The 14,233-nt window shown below is 45.4% G+C and overlaps 1 protein-coding gene across 2 annotated transcripts in view; it reads right to left on the bottom strand.

The window, feature by feature from the left end:
* Positions 1 to 14,233, bottom strand: part of AGA (aspartylglucosaminidase) — a 284,566-nt gene that overhangs the window by 18,302 nt on the left and 252,031 nt on the right. For both annotated transcript variants that reach the window (XM_086949806.1, XM_086949807.1), the window contains exon 8: positions 12,501 to 12,634. In XM_086949806.1, the coding sequence (XP_086805932.1) occupies positions 12,501 to 12,634 (134 nt within the window). The remainder of the gene's footprint in view (positions 1 to 12,500; positions 12,635 to 14,233) is intronic.

The following is a 14,233-nucleotide window of genomic DNA, read 5'->3' as shown; positions in this document are numbered from 1 at the left end:
TTTTCTCTCAGCTGTTACGCCTTCTGTATCCATCACCATTGTATGCATTTACTATATATATTGTACTCTGTTAATAAAGCATTGTCTATCCCTTCCTGAACCTTCGTGGTGATGGAACATGATACCTGGTTCGAACCAATTCCATTTTATGGAATAAAACCCTTATAAACTCAGATGCCACGGACTCTGCCTCTCATTTACGATTGAGTTATTTTATTGAACTTTACCGCATAGAAATTCCGCATAGGTAATATTTATTTTACCACACAACACCGCCCACAAATACGGCCATTCCACCGTATCGAACGCCATAGTGGCATCTAACAACGCCAAAATGGCTGGCTCATGCTGCGTAGCGGCCCTCGCGAGAGCCCCGTGCAGACGCCTAAGGTTCAACGCCGTATTCCTGTGCTGGATAAAATCAGACTGATCCGGATGGACCAGCTCACTAATGACCTTGATCAGTCTATTAGCCAGCAGCTTGGCCAGAATTTTAGGTTTGGCATTCAACAGTGAAATCGGTCGATAAGAGGCACACTTATTCCTCGGTTTCCCCTCCTTATGAATTACCACTATCGATGCCAACCGCTGATTGCGGGGGAGTAGACCACGTTCTCGGGACTCCAGGAACATGTCTCTTAAATACGGAGCAATCTGGTCAGGACGAAGCTTGTAAAGCTCAATCGGGAGACCGTTGGGACCCATCGCTTTACCAGAGTGTAGGGAACGCATAGCTAAAGCTACCTCATCCGCAGTGATTTTAGAGTCCATGAGGTCTCGGTCCGCCTCAGAAAGGTTCGGGAGTGCAATATCTTGCAACAGCAAGCAAGAGTCCCCCTACGGCCTATCTGACACGGAAGAGTACACAGTGTGATAATGATCGGCGAAACATGCCACTATCCCCTGCGGGTCAGTGATCAGAACCCCACTCTCCAGTTCAATTTCAGGCACCACACGACTAGTTCTATCTTTTCTATCCAACCATGCAATTAATTTTCCCTCCTTGTCCCCAACATCATAGAGACGCCCCTGCTGTTCCCGACTAAGGGCCTTCGCACCATCCGCTACCAACTTTCTATATTCCAGCTGCTTTAATTGCAGGACATGCAGTCTAGAGTGGGTCACCTCTTGTTCTAGTTCCAGTTCCAAGTCAGTTATCTCCGTCCCTACCCTTACCACATCCTCCTCCTTCTGCTTCCTAATTCCAGTAATTAACGAGAGAGCTTGACCCCTAAGGACAGTCTTGAAAGCCTCCCACAGCGATATTGAGGAAGAAACCGAACCCTCATTCTCCCGGAAATAATGATCAAAAGCCTTTACAAGCTCACTGCGAGTCTTAGGATTTCGAAGATACCAAGGGTTGATAGGGGCTATCCTTCCCCCGGAGCCCGGCGCCAAATCAAACCGAAGCCACAGCGGGGAGTGATCAGAGATACCCCGAGCCATATGCCTGACCTCCGCAACATTGGACGCTTGTGCAGCCGGCACCAAAACATAATCAATTCTGGAGAGACTACCATGGGCGCCCGAATGAAACGTATACTGCCGCTGAGTAGAGTGAAGCAGCCTCCAGCAGTCTACCAGGCCTATTGTGTCAATGAAGTCAGGCAGCCAGTCATGTGCCCCCCTGAGATCCCTAGGTGAATGTCTATCCAGCATTCCGGAAACCACCGCATTAAAATCACCACCTAGAATCAAAAATCCCCCAGGGAGATAGAGTAGAACCCGTCCCAGGTCAGCATAGGTTGTAGACTGCAGACCAGGAGGAACATAAATAGACACCAGGGAAAGTGTGCGGCCATCCCACCGTCCCGACACAGCCACATAGCGCCCCCTTTCATCAAAGATAGTAGAGTCCACCTCAAGCGGGAGAGAGTTCTTAATAAGGATTCCAACCCCCGGGACCCGGAAGAGAACCCGGCGTGTGCCACAAGACGATATCCCCTCCTGTTCATGGCATGACATGTATTTCCTACCAAGTGAGTCTCCTGAAGTAGAACAACATAAGGGGAATGTCGTTTTAAAAGTTGTAATACCACCCGCGTTTAATCTTGTCCCCCAACCCGTTAACATTCCAGCTCATCAACCTCAACCCCTATCACCCATTGTGAGTCCTGCACGGCAATAAAAAAGTCTTGCAATAGAGCGCCTTGCGAAAACAGTAACCTGAAAACCAACACACCCCCTCCACCTACCCAAACAACCCGTTGCAATACCCCCCACCCTGCACCCCTGCTTACGACTATAGAGCTACCCCAACTCGCAGTGTGCCTGTCACCCCTACATCTAAACTAAGCTACAAGAAGTAAAGCTGAGGAGAGAGACCCTCCGATAGCCACGCAACCCCCAATTCCATCTGCAATTAACCGTACATCAAAACTCGAACCACCACAATAGTAAACCCCATAGTGTTCCCTAGTCCCCTAGTGTCCCCAGAAACCAGACAGTTCTGCTCCATAGTTCCTCCCTACGCTCCGCCAGATTGTCTCTCTGGATGTTGTCGGGCTGGCAGAGTGTCCAACCAGTCGGCCACCACCTCGGGCTTATCAAAGAAGTAGACCCGTTCATCATACTCTATTCTCAACTTGGCCGGGAAAAGCATAGCGTATTTGAGACCCATATCACGAAGTCTCTTCTTCACCCCCAGAAAGCTTAGCCTCTGTTTTTGGATTGTCTGTGTGAAATCCGGGTAGAAACTGATTAATGAGTTCTTGAATTTCAAGGGCCCACTCACTCAAGAGGCCTGGAGGATAGCATTCCTGTCCCGAAAGTTGAATATCCGCGCTATCATAGGCCTCGGCTGGGCACCCACCTTCGGTCTGCCGCCCGGTATCCTGTGCGCTCGCCCTTGGGCGCTAGGCGGTTGATGATAAGGTCCTCAACAAAGAGGTCAGCCGCTTGATCTTCTGCCTTTTTCGGAACTCCAATGATACGGACATTATTCCGCCGGGCCCCCCTTCAGAATCCTCCAGGCGACGGACAACAATGTCATTCGAGGCCTTCAGGTTACGGACCTCGGTCTGCAGGTCAACGACGTCATCCGATAAACTCGATGTCTTTACATCCAACGATTTGACCTTTTCATTAGTCTTTGTAAGGTCTGTGCAAATCAAATTCACATCGATCGCCACTGTATCCAGTTTATGGGCAAGGGTCTCCATTTGCTTCCCGAGGGAAGACCTGATACCATCAATGGCGGCCATCACATCCTGTAAAGTTGGTTCAGTAACCGGAGCCGATGAGTCCCTCGCCTCCTCCAGTGACCTACCCGGTCCACTGGGCGACCCCTTAACCTGGGCATAACGGTCCATGACATTGGTTTAAGTATAACCACCCCGTCTGGTGGTTTTCGACTTCTGCTTGTCCCCCTCCGGTTTGCTCGCCATTTCAAGAAAATCCCCAGTTGCTTTCCAAATCAAGAGCGGGGGAGGGGGGACGGGGGGGACAAGTGTCCAGTCCAGCAAGACGTAGACAAGACCTAACTGCCAGGGAAGTCGACCAATGTGACTTATCCACTCAGAGTCCAGAAAGCGAAAGTACAAAATGCCTCTCGGGCAAAGCAAGGGAATTAACCAAAAAAGACGGCTCACACTCTAGGTCAAAGTCCGACACCTCGTGTGTTGTTCAGTACGCTCAAGCACCAACAGGGGTACTAGCTTCGCTTCAATGAGGTGTCCCCCGGTCCGGGATTCGAACCAAGTGCCAAAAACGAAAGTGAAAGTGAAGTTGGACCGGCCGCCTCCGCGATCTTAGGCCGATGTTGTTTAATTACACCCCGGGCACCACGCCAACCCAAGCGCCGGGCATGCGAGAGACAAAGGCCGCAAACTTTCCCGCACCACAACTCCGATCTCCAGGGTGCGATCGGGATACAATTTTCAGCTTTCACTTCACCCGTAGTTCATCTGCACAAGGATGTCGCCAGCAAACAGGATAAATATATTCGGGAGGTTACGAGGGTCTCGGGAGGCTATCTTGGTTGCGCACGAAGATCCTCCCCAGTTTTACTATGTTTAAGGAGAGAGCACAAGCACTTAAGCACCGGCTAGCAGTGGTAAATTGTGCAGCCCTAAAGACCAACTAAACTGGGCTCAAAAAACAGGAGGGTAAAGGCAAATACTTTTGGGGATGACCCTGCGGAGAGGGCAACGTCCAACAAGGAAGAAGTGAAAACTCAACTCATTTATTGCTAGATTGCACTGTAACATCCCAGATCCCGGTAAAAAGAACTGAGAGTGAGCAAGATAGGTTGTCACTGTACATGATTTGCAGGAACATGTAATTGGTCCTTTTGGAAAATTAGCCTGGAAAGGGAAGATTATTGGATGAAGCGAAAAAAAAATAGTTACCTACCAATAACTCCAGCACTCCAAGGTTGATATGTTTAAGTAACTGGGCTTTTGTTTGAGGTGGGTGGTATACCCACTCAGGCAACACCCACAATTCTTGTCAAGCTGAACCACAAAAGTGACTAAATTAACCAGTGTTTAACCCTCTTGTAGTTTGGTACAACAGCAATCAGGCTTAACTTACAAGCGATGTGTCAAGAATTTATACAGCAATTCAAACAGAAATAAAGTTGTTGTATCGTAGTAAGGAGATCCAGTAGATGTGGTTAGGTTAAAGATGAATATGTTTATTGTTCTTAGATGTCAAGTAGGATTTCCAGTAAAGATGTAAGTAAAGATGTAAATAAGGCTCCACCAGGAGCAGCCTCTCTGCTGCTCAGCCCAGGATCCAACTGACACTCTACCTCACAACAATCCACACATTCCAATGACATCACATCCACACCAACATTCTGCCTAACACATTCACACTGGCTGAGCAGCAGAAGTTGAGAAACAGGGAAGTTGCATAATATAAAACCTTATATATAACACACCTTCCCCCTTTATAAAATGCACAGAAATATAGCAAATTTAAGAAGAAATATCACAATGATACAAAAGAAACTTGCAAGAGAAAATGTAACAAAATAAAAGTATAAAACTGCATTACATAAGAAACACAAAATACTAGAATATAAGCAGAAAATTACAGTTACCAAAAAAGAAACTCGCATAAGATATCGCAAATGCAAAAATGCAAAAGCATTTTGTGAACTACACAAGGCACTTAAATTGCAACTATGCATAAAAATGCAACAAAATGAAAGGAGGAAAAGGAAAACAATAAAAGATAAGACACACATCTACTTTCTTTGCAGTGCAAAGATTAAACAAGAAATTTCAAAAGGAAGGAAACTGCCAAAAAAAAACAAAAGGAGAAAGTGACATACATAAATAAGTGAGAAGTATACCATGAAAACAAAGACAGAGTGCTCCAAATTACCACCACAACCACACCAGTTGGCCAGAATGGCAAAGACATTGAAAACCAAGGAACACAGCAAAAGGAAGAAGAAAGGTCAAAGACTTGCAACCAATCAAAAGTAAGCAACGGGAGGCTAGAACCCAAACAGAAAACAAGTAAGAGGTGACTTACACCCAACCAGGATGAGAATACACTCAACCAAAAAGCAAGCAAAGTGTGGCATACACCCAACCAGAAAGTAAGCACAGGGTTACTGGCATCCAAACAGAGAGCAATCATAAGTAAGCAACGGGGGGCTGACACCCAAACAGAAAGCAAACAACGGGTGACTGACACCGAACCAAGAAAACAAGCAACGGGTGGCTGACACTCAAAAAGAAAGCAAGCAACAGGTGACTGACACCCAATCAGAAAACGCGCAACGGGTGGCCTGCACCCATCCATAAAGTGAGGGAGATCTCCAAAGAGAACACACAAAGAAGAGAGTGATCTAGAGGGACTGCACGCCACAGAAGATAATTGGTGCGGACACACCAAAAATGAGACCTCACAGGAAAGAAAATGAAGAGAAATGCACATTCAACCAGTAGTACACAAGAGCAAAATTGCATAGTAAAAGTAGATCAAGAAAAGGAGCAAAGATACCCCCTGACAACCAAAGAGAAAGAAAAACGAAAAACGTGAAAATCAGGAAAGATACATGTTAACAGTACTGTCATATGTAAATATCAATGCGGTAAAAACACACTATCATGGATTAAGTTAAAGCAGGATTATCAGAAAATATAATGGCAGTACTATAAGAAGCAAACGAGCATCAACACATTTTATAATAAGAGAAACAATAAATAGCATAAGTGAAATGGCAAGAAATAGTGATGGGTAGAAAATACAGGTATGAGAAAAAACTGAAAAATGCATAATAGTAAAAACACCGTAGTTATGGGAGCCAAAATGAGACTGAATGAATGAATATAAAATGTATAAAGCGCTAACTTAGCCCAAGGGCTACAGAGGACTGATGTGCAACCAAATAAAATGCTCATTCTGAAGTCTGAGCAAAAAGTCAGGTTTTCAAGGCCTTGCAAAAAAGAGAGTGTGACACAAGATCAGATAAACCCTCAGGGAGAGAGTTCCACAACCTAGCAGCGGGACTGAAAAAGGCCCTGCCTCCCCATCTAACCTTTTTATACCTGGGAACTACTAGCAGATTCTTGCTGGCAGACCTAAGCTGCTTAGTCGGGCCATAGAGCTGGAACATCGCTTTAATGGCATCGGGGCCTAGGCCGTAGTAGGCATTAGGAGTCAGGCATAGAGTCTTGAAAATAATTCTTCGATCCAGAGGTAGCCAGTGCAACGAGATGAGGGAAGCCGAGACTGAGAGGACTTCGACAAATCCATCACTAGCCTTACTGCAGCATTCTGAACTAACTGTCGCCGTCGCACAAAACCCTTGATAATGGCCAGATAGAGGTCATTACAATATTCAAGTCTGGACATTATCAAGGCAATCACTGTCTGCTTTCGTGATGCAAAAGAGAGAAACTGGGAGATTCTTCTAAGAAGCCTGCTTATCCCAAAACAGGTGGACACTGTTCTACTAAACTGTAGGTTCAGGGACAAGGATGTGTCCACTATAACCCCCAGATTTTTCCCATGGGATACAGGTGATGGGCAGCTGCCCAAAGTATCAGGCCACCAGTCATTTGACTAGATGTTGTGTTGGTTGCCAAAAATCATGACCTCGGTCTTTTCCCGATTCAATTTAAAATAGTTTTCAACCATCCAGGTTGAGACTGCTTGCATGCAGTTTTTGAAGTTTGCTGCAGATTCCCTAATGCTGTTGATAATGGATACCATCATTTGTGTGTCGTCAGCATAAGACAACACCCCAAATCCAAAGGATCTCACGACCTTAGCCAGTGGGGCAACATTGATATTAAAAAGTGTTGGGCTTAGGGAGGAACACTGCGGAACTCCACATCTCAAAGGATTAGAAGCCAAGAACAATTGGCTCATTTTCACTATCTGTGCCCTCTCACTAAGGAAGGAGACAAGAATCCAAAGGGCCGTGCTCCTCCAAGGTGGAATATATATATCTGTGATTTTAGTGCGGAAAAAATCTGCCATTCTCTCACAAAGTTCTTGAGGGAAATCAGACGAGTCAGCAACAGGAGGTGAAATAAGAGTTGATAACATTAAAAAGCTCTCTAGAGGATTTTCAGTAACCTTAGAATAGTACAGTCTTTTTTCCCCAGTAATGGCTGCTTTATATTCCCTCAAGCACTGTTTATGTAGCTCTCTGCCCGCCAGCGCTAAAGGGAAGATGCATAATATAAAATCCTTGGCTGTAACAAAAGTGAAACATAAAAACAAAAACAAAATCCCACATCAGTCTAAAAAATAGAGTAAACTGAAATAAATTATTTGACGCCAAGCCGACAAAAAATCCAAACAGTAGAACTGGAGATATGCAATTTTAAAGATTTAGGGTGAGTAAAGCGCCTAAAAGCACAAAGCATCACTTTCGGCTATTTGGTCATGCAAGACCAGGTGAAAGTCACAAGCTCCATCCGACTGCGCTTGAACACGGGCCTGATACAGGGAACAGGTTAGTCCCACTGAAAAGGTTAATTTCAAAAGAGCAGTACAAAGAGTTCTGTTTGCAGTGAAAGGGCCTGTGAGGAGCAGGGAAAGAGTGGCGGATGATCAATGTAGAGCAAAGAGCAGGCTGGGCGTTGTGGCCAGTCGTTTATGTAGCGTTAGGATCCTGTCAGGCGTCGCGGATGGTCACCACAGGCTGTCGATGCTGTAGGGCGAAGAGCAGATCTCGCATTGCGGGGCATCACAGGTGTTCACTGTGGCACGAAGAGTTGGGTTCACTGCAGCTTCATGTTGGCTGGCGGCAAGATCTTGTCACAAGCCAGTTGGTGCTTGTGAAGAGCCCAAAACATCAGGATTTCTCAGTTTCTTTGATTCAGAGCTACACTGAAGCCACACCAAGAGAGTCATCTCTTAGAGGTCAGGAACTCACTCCATCAGGGCTCAGGCAGATCCAGCTGCACATTAGGACAGTAGGTCAGCTGGTCAGTTGCAGGGAGGTGTCTGGAGCTTGTTACGTCCCTGTTGCTCACAGGAGGTCAGACAGCTGACCCTTGGAGTCACTTCCGCCTGGAACGAAGGGAGCAGGTTCAGTCTTCCTTCTCAGCAAGAATGGCAGTAGGCAGCAGAGTAACAGGGCAGCAGAGTCGCAGTCCTTAATGCAGCAAAACAGTGTAGTTTGCACCTTCATTTGCTGGTCTCAGACTTTTTAGACTGCCATTCAGTTGCAAAGCGTTGTGCTTCTCATATACATACTGGTGATTGGTGTATACAATGATTAGCTGGTTTGAGTTAGCTCTAAGTCCCTTGTCTAAGGGTACGACATATACCTAGACCATATAACTCAAATGCTTCTCTGTGGGTCTGCAGCACTGGTTGTGCCATCCACAGAGATAGCTCTTCAAACATGCCACAGGTTTGTATGACAGGGCCAGTTTGTGCAAATTACCGTTTCTCGGTTGGGCATTAAAAAAAACCACTACTTGCCAAGGTTCTGCATGTGTTTTGCTATATAGGAGCACTCCCCGAAGATAGGGTGTGGTGCCGGGAAGAGGCAGGGTATCTGGGCTACATGCCCTACTAGTGAATGGCTCCAGAGGGTGTGTTCGGTATGGTAGGGCTCGCATTGGATTGACATGAGGGATATGTGGAAAGGCTACTAGCGGTATTCCCTACATGATGAAGAGTGGCAGTATAGTGTTTGATATCGATGAGTTGGTAATGGCAAATCCTCTCTGGTGGTGGGAGAGGATTTGACATTGCCAACGTGGAAATGCCACTTTGGGAAAGTGCCCATTTCCGGGCTTGTGGTCCTGTGTGCCTGTCAGCCTGTCTCCAATTCACAGCTGGGTGCTGGGGGATAGCTACATGTGTGCATTCCTGATGAAACATAAACTAGAGGCTCAAGGGAAACGGCAGACTTTTGCTTTTGAGGGGTCTTACTGGAACAGATAATTGGGGAGTGGAATTGGCACATGCATTCCAAGGGTCAAGGTCTTGGCCGCACTAAAAATATTGATCAAGCCTCCCGGGATAGGATGGCAGAGAGGACAGAATTTAGAGAAGGACCGTGCTTTTCAAAGGTAGCCTTTTGAACTGATCTCATCTTCAAAGGGCCACTGTTGGTAGAACTACCGGGGCAAGTTGGAGATGCTTTGGGGACTGAAACCATAATACGCTGGTTCGGCGCTAGGATATCGACAAGAGGAACTGTTGGGGCAGGAGGGACTGCAACTGGATTATCTGCAGACTTGTGGAGGCCTGGGCTTGTTATGCTCTAGGAAGGGGACTATCATTTGGTGAATTTTGCTTGGATGTTTTTGGCCTGAAGCTAAGTGCCAAATGTCTTGACCCGGGTCCCCAAGCACTTTCCTAGGGCCGGTTGCTGGCCTTCTGTCCACGAGATCCCAGGGACAGAAAGGATCTCCCCATATCCGCAAGTCCGCAAGATGCAAGGACAGAGCAGGAAGCGGAGGAAATGGGTGGAAGTGATCATCATTTGGGACAAGGACCATCCTGATGTACGCCATAATCACACTGTGCAGAGGAGTGTGCTTGTAAAGATCAGCGGCCCACCTGGGGTGCTGGAAAGTAAAGAGTTCAAGGAATGTGGAGGAACTTTACCGAGTCAGAGTTACCCATGCTTGCAACCGAAAACTTATGCTAGCTTGTACTCCTTATCATGTGGTGTCCAAGGGGTGTTAGAGGAAGGTTGATGAGTCCGCGGGACCCGAGCTGGAAGCCTGGACTGTCTTAGACCTTCAGATCGGCAGAACGACATTGCCTGACATCGCAGCCACAGTCCAATATAACTGGCTCCCTCTCCCCAGACCTACGCCACAAGGTACTCTGTTGTGGCCCTTTCCAGGATCACTACATTTTCAACCCACCTCTGCACTATCCCCACACACCCGCACTCACCACTATGGCGTTTTACAAAAAAAATCTCTGCTAAACAGCATCTTGCGGGGCTCATGGCGGACTGCAACGCCAACCCCACGAGGAGCAAAGAAGCCCTATGATGAAGAATGACACCTCTATGGATGTGTGAGGGCAACTCTTCAAAGCTGAGGATTTTTCCCTCATGGAGCTCCCCGTTAAAGATCTGATAAGTCAATAGTAACCCGGGTTTAGTAATGGGGAGTGCTGAGCTTAGTTAGCTGTAATCCAAGGACCGGGTAATGTATCAACCCTTTTTGAATCCACAAGGAGCATGTTTCTTTAGGGGCTTGCAACTCAAAATGAACTGGTTACAGGTAAGGTATTCTGCTGCTGTTGGCATTCACATGACCAAGAGCACCTATGCAGGACTGAAACGATAATTAAAACATTTGAGAATCTGGGTGAACTTCATCAAGTAAAACTTAAGCCCAGGGTGGGAGGGTGCAAACAGTCAGCTGTGTAGTCCATTTAGTGCTGAGGAGAAGGGACATAAAGCCTACAGGCAAGCTACATTTCGACGATGATGCAGGATATATACTTTGCTTTGACAACAAGCAATGTTACAGCTCAACCCAGATGCTACAGTTAGCTACATCTTGAATCCTCCCGAGCAGCTAGGATACAGTGGTCTTGTGATTCCTGCCTATCCTTGTTCAGTCAGTTAGACCTTGTGTATGTCTTCTGTTGGATCATCTTGGCTTATCCTAGCAGGTGTAGTGTAGAACCTTGTGCCTGCAAATAAGTTCGCTGTATCACCAAAGCAGCAAGGTGACTCTAGAGGCGTATCCCCAATCTAGATGGATAAGGTCTATCACCCAGAGTTTCCACCTCTGGTTGAGTTGTCTGCTGTTCCTGCACTGACAAGCAGGCATCCTTTATGAATCATCAATGACATCAAACGTATCTAGTATTTGTAGTGGGGTGCATTTATTGTACTCTTTCTTGGTGCCAAGGGGGAAGCGATTACCAATCAGAGGTCTGCAACTTTCAAAACATAGAGCCATTCTCAAATCTTGCAGCACATGATTTACCATGCCCAAAGTTTCTGAGGGTTAAGTCTTTTCTTTTCTGACCGATCCTAGGTGTGTTGCGTATTGGGCTCAGGCATAACATCATCTGATCTATTGCAGTCTGCCACCTCTTCCAGTTTCTGTAGGAAATTGAGACAGCCCACCAAATGGTTTGGGGGAAATTAACTCTGGGCACGAGAAATGTACCCTGGACAAAGGAATTGGCTTGAGTCCTCCTCCCACCTATTAGATACTCTGGTATCAGGAAGGGCAGGAAAAATGTATGGGCAGTTGGGTATGACCAAGATGGGTGTTGCCAGTTTACACACACAGAAAACAAACATCTACTGCATGCACGTGTCCAAACATGCTATAATTCAACAGCCCACTAGTGGATCACACAACTCATCCCCTTACATGTCCCAGATATGAGGCGGTCGAGAGGAGCCAGATGCATGACAATAAAAAAGTTTTTCTTTTCAAATAAACAAAATTTTAAGTTTAGGCAATCAAAGATGAAACTACAGTACCTCAAAGATAAATCTATGTGTGAAGACTGGCAGAAAAGTGTTGGTAGGCTGCAGATAAAAATGTTCCTTAGACCTAGTAAGTGAGTTAAGGAGCAAAGTGTAGAACGTTGTTGAGAACAGTTACTAGATTAAATGGTGAAGTTTAATTTTATTTGATATCTCTTCTAGTAGACACTACTTCTTCCCAACCATGTTGGGGAAAAAGGCCAGCATTCCCATTCAGTACATAAGCATCCTCAAAAAGAACCAAGCAGTATACTGTATTGCATGTAAACCTTTTGGTATGTTGCAAACCAGCATGAAAGGAGTTGGCAAGAGTAGAGAAATTCCATGTGGTGGTGTTAGAAGATGCAAGGAGACACTACCATGCGTTACCCTGAATCCTTACTCCAGGAGAAATCACAGAGCTGCAAAGGAATGCCCTACAGCTGTCAACATGATGGCGCAGCACCTCAGATTCAGAAAAGTATTCTCCAAGGTAAGTACACGACTTTTGACCCTGCTAAAGCTCTAACAATAACAAACCCACTGGAGTGCATATGAAATATTAGACATTGATTGTACAGGAAACTATGCATCTAAATGTAAATTGAAAACATACCATAGCTCCCAGTTGTATTGGCACAGATGACTGCCCCAAAAAATTCTGGAACATGCTTCTGGATCCTGGAAATAACTTTCTGACAAGCAGTGGTGGGGTCTGCTCCTGCGCTCATATATTCTACTGCTTGGTAACTAATTTAGGGAAAGAAGACAGATTACTACATGGTGAATATGTTAGTTCGATCTTATTATTGTCCGGACAACAACAGAAAAAACATTTAATCTACAACTATAGGTGTAAATCCCTTAAGAAAAACAACTCCAGAATTGTGTATTCATTGACACCTTCTTGGGGAGAATCACATAAAATCTTTGTGTGCTTCAGAGGGGCTGTATATTGTCAGCAACTGCAGAGTTTGACAAATCATCATTAAATTAAGAGTCCCTGCTTTCAAAGACTTTGTAACAATTCTTTTAGGTGTCACCATGACATACCTCAAATGGCATTCAATATACTGGCTGTGGTAGGATTAAAGGGTTAGTTGATCTGCCGGAATTCAACCTTGTGAGCTGTGGTGTCCTGCTTATCTGGTTACCTACAGAGGTCACAGATGGTCAGCCTCATGAGGGATCGCTAGATGCTGGCTGAACCAGATGACGAGTGCTGAGCACTTAACTACATCTGCTCATGATAGGAGCATACATGTTTATACTCCACTTATAATAAACACTCTCATAGTCCAGGTCAAGCTACCTGTCTGCATGCTACTTAACACCTTGGCTGCTAGGGATATTTTTCTCCAGCGCTGGATTCTCAGATTTATCATTGTTCATGACGAGCTCAGCTCGTCATCAGCACAGCTCAACTGTGCCTCATGACGAGCTGAGCTCGTCATGAGCATCGAAGGGGTTAACTTACTTTACAATGTGACCTTCAGGTTGTACAGAGCCCTCGTCAGTAGCTAAAAGTATTACATTGTCAAGCAGCCTCCCAAAAGCCTTTCAGCATATATTCAGCACTTTTCAGCGATTGCCAACAACTTAGTTACTGGAAAAGTCATAGTTTCTGTTTCGTAAGTATACAAACAATATGCAGACCTACTTATAAATCCAGAGTGGGAAGCCCACCGTTTTTAATTAGCTATTTTCATGAGGTCACTCAGTGAATGAGGTACAATTGCCTCCGCCTTAATAGGTAACACAATTTTATATTTTAGATCTACTGATTACAACATGGTATTTGACTATTCTGCTTATGTACCGTCATTGTATTTTATTTATTCACGCATCGGAATGCATATTTTTCATATAATGTGCCACATTTAGTACTGATTGCACATGTACAAGACATAACATTTGCTTCATTATAGTTTAGTAGTGCATCAATTATTCAAATATATGAATTCATACGATTTATAATTTGTGATAACATTTTGTGAAGAAGCAATGGAAATATTATGCATTTTACATGATTTTACAAAATGCACCACAATGCCTTCCCTTTTAGAAAATATACAGAAATGTATATATACAATTATTGGGGGAGGATGGGGGGGGGGGGGGGAGTGTGGGGGTTAGCTTATCGGTTAGATTACACCAAATTTCCTGTCTCTAGTTGGTGAGTTGGCTCTAAGCCTGTGCTTGGCAAGAGAGTGTAAAACTGGGCCTTATTGTGCTGAGTCCAAAAACACATATGAATGAGGTAGTTTTATAGAGCGCGCAATATCCGAAGGGTTCTTCGCGCTATGTGGATCAGAGCCTAGGATGCAGAGCCGGGGTAGGAGCACGGCT

The sequence above is a fragment of the Lissotriton vulgaris genome, unplaced genomic scaffold, assembly GCF_964263255.1.
Source record: "Lissotriton vulgaris unplaced genomic scaffold, aLisVul1.2 SCAFFOLD_884, whole genome shotgun sequence".
NCBI classification, from domain to species: Eukaryota; Metazoa; Chordata; class Amphibia; order Caudata; family Salamandridae; genus Lissotriton; species Lissotriton vulgaris.
This window is presented reverse-complemented; position numbering and strand designations above follow the sequence as displayed.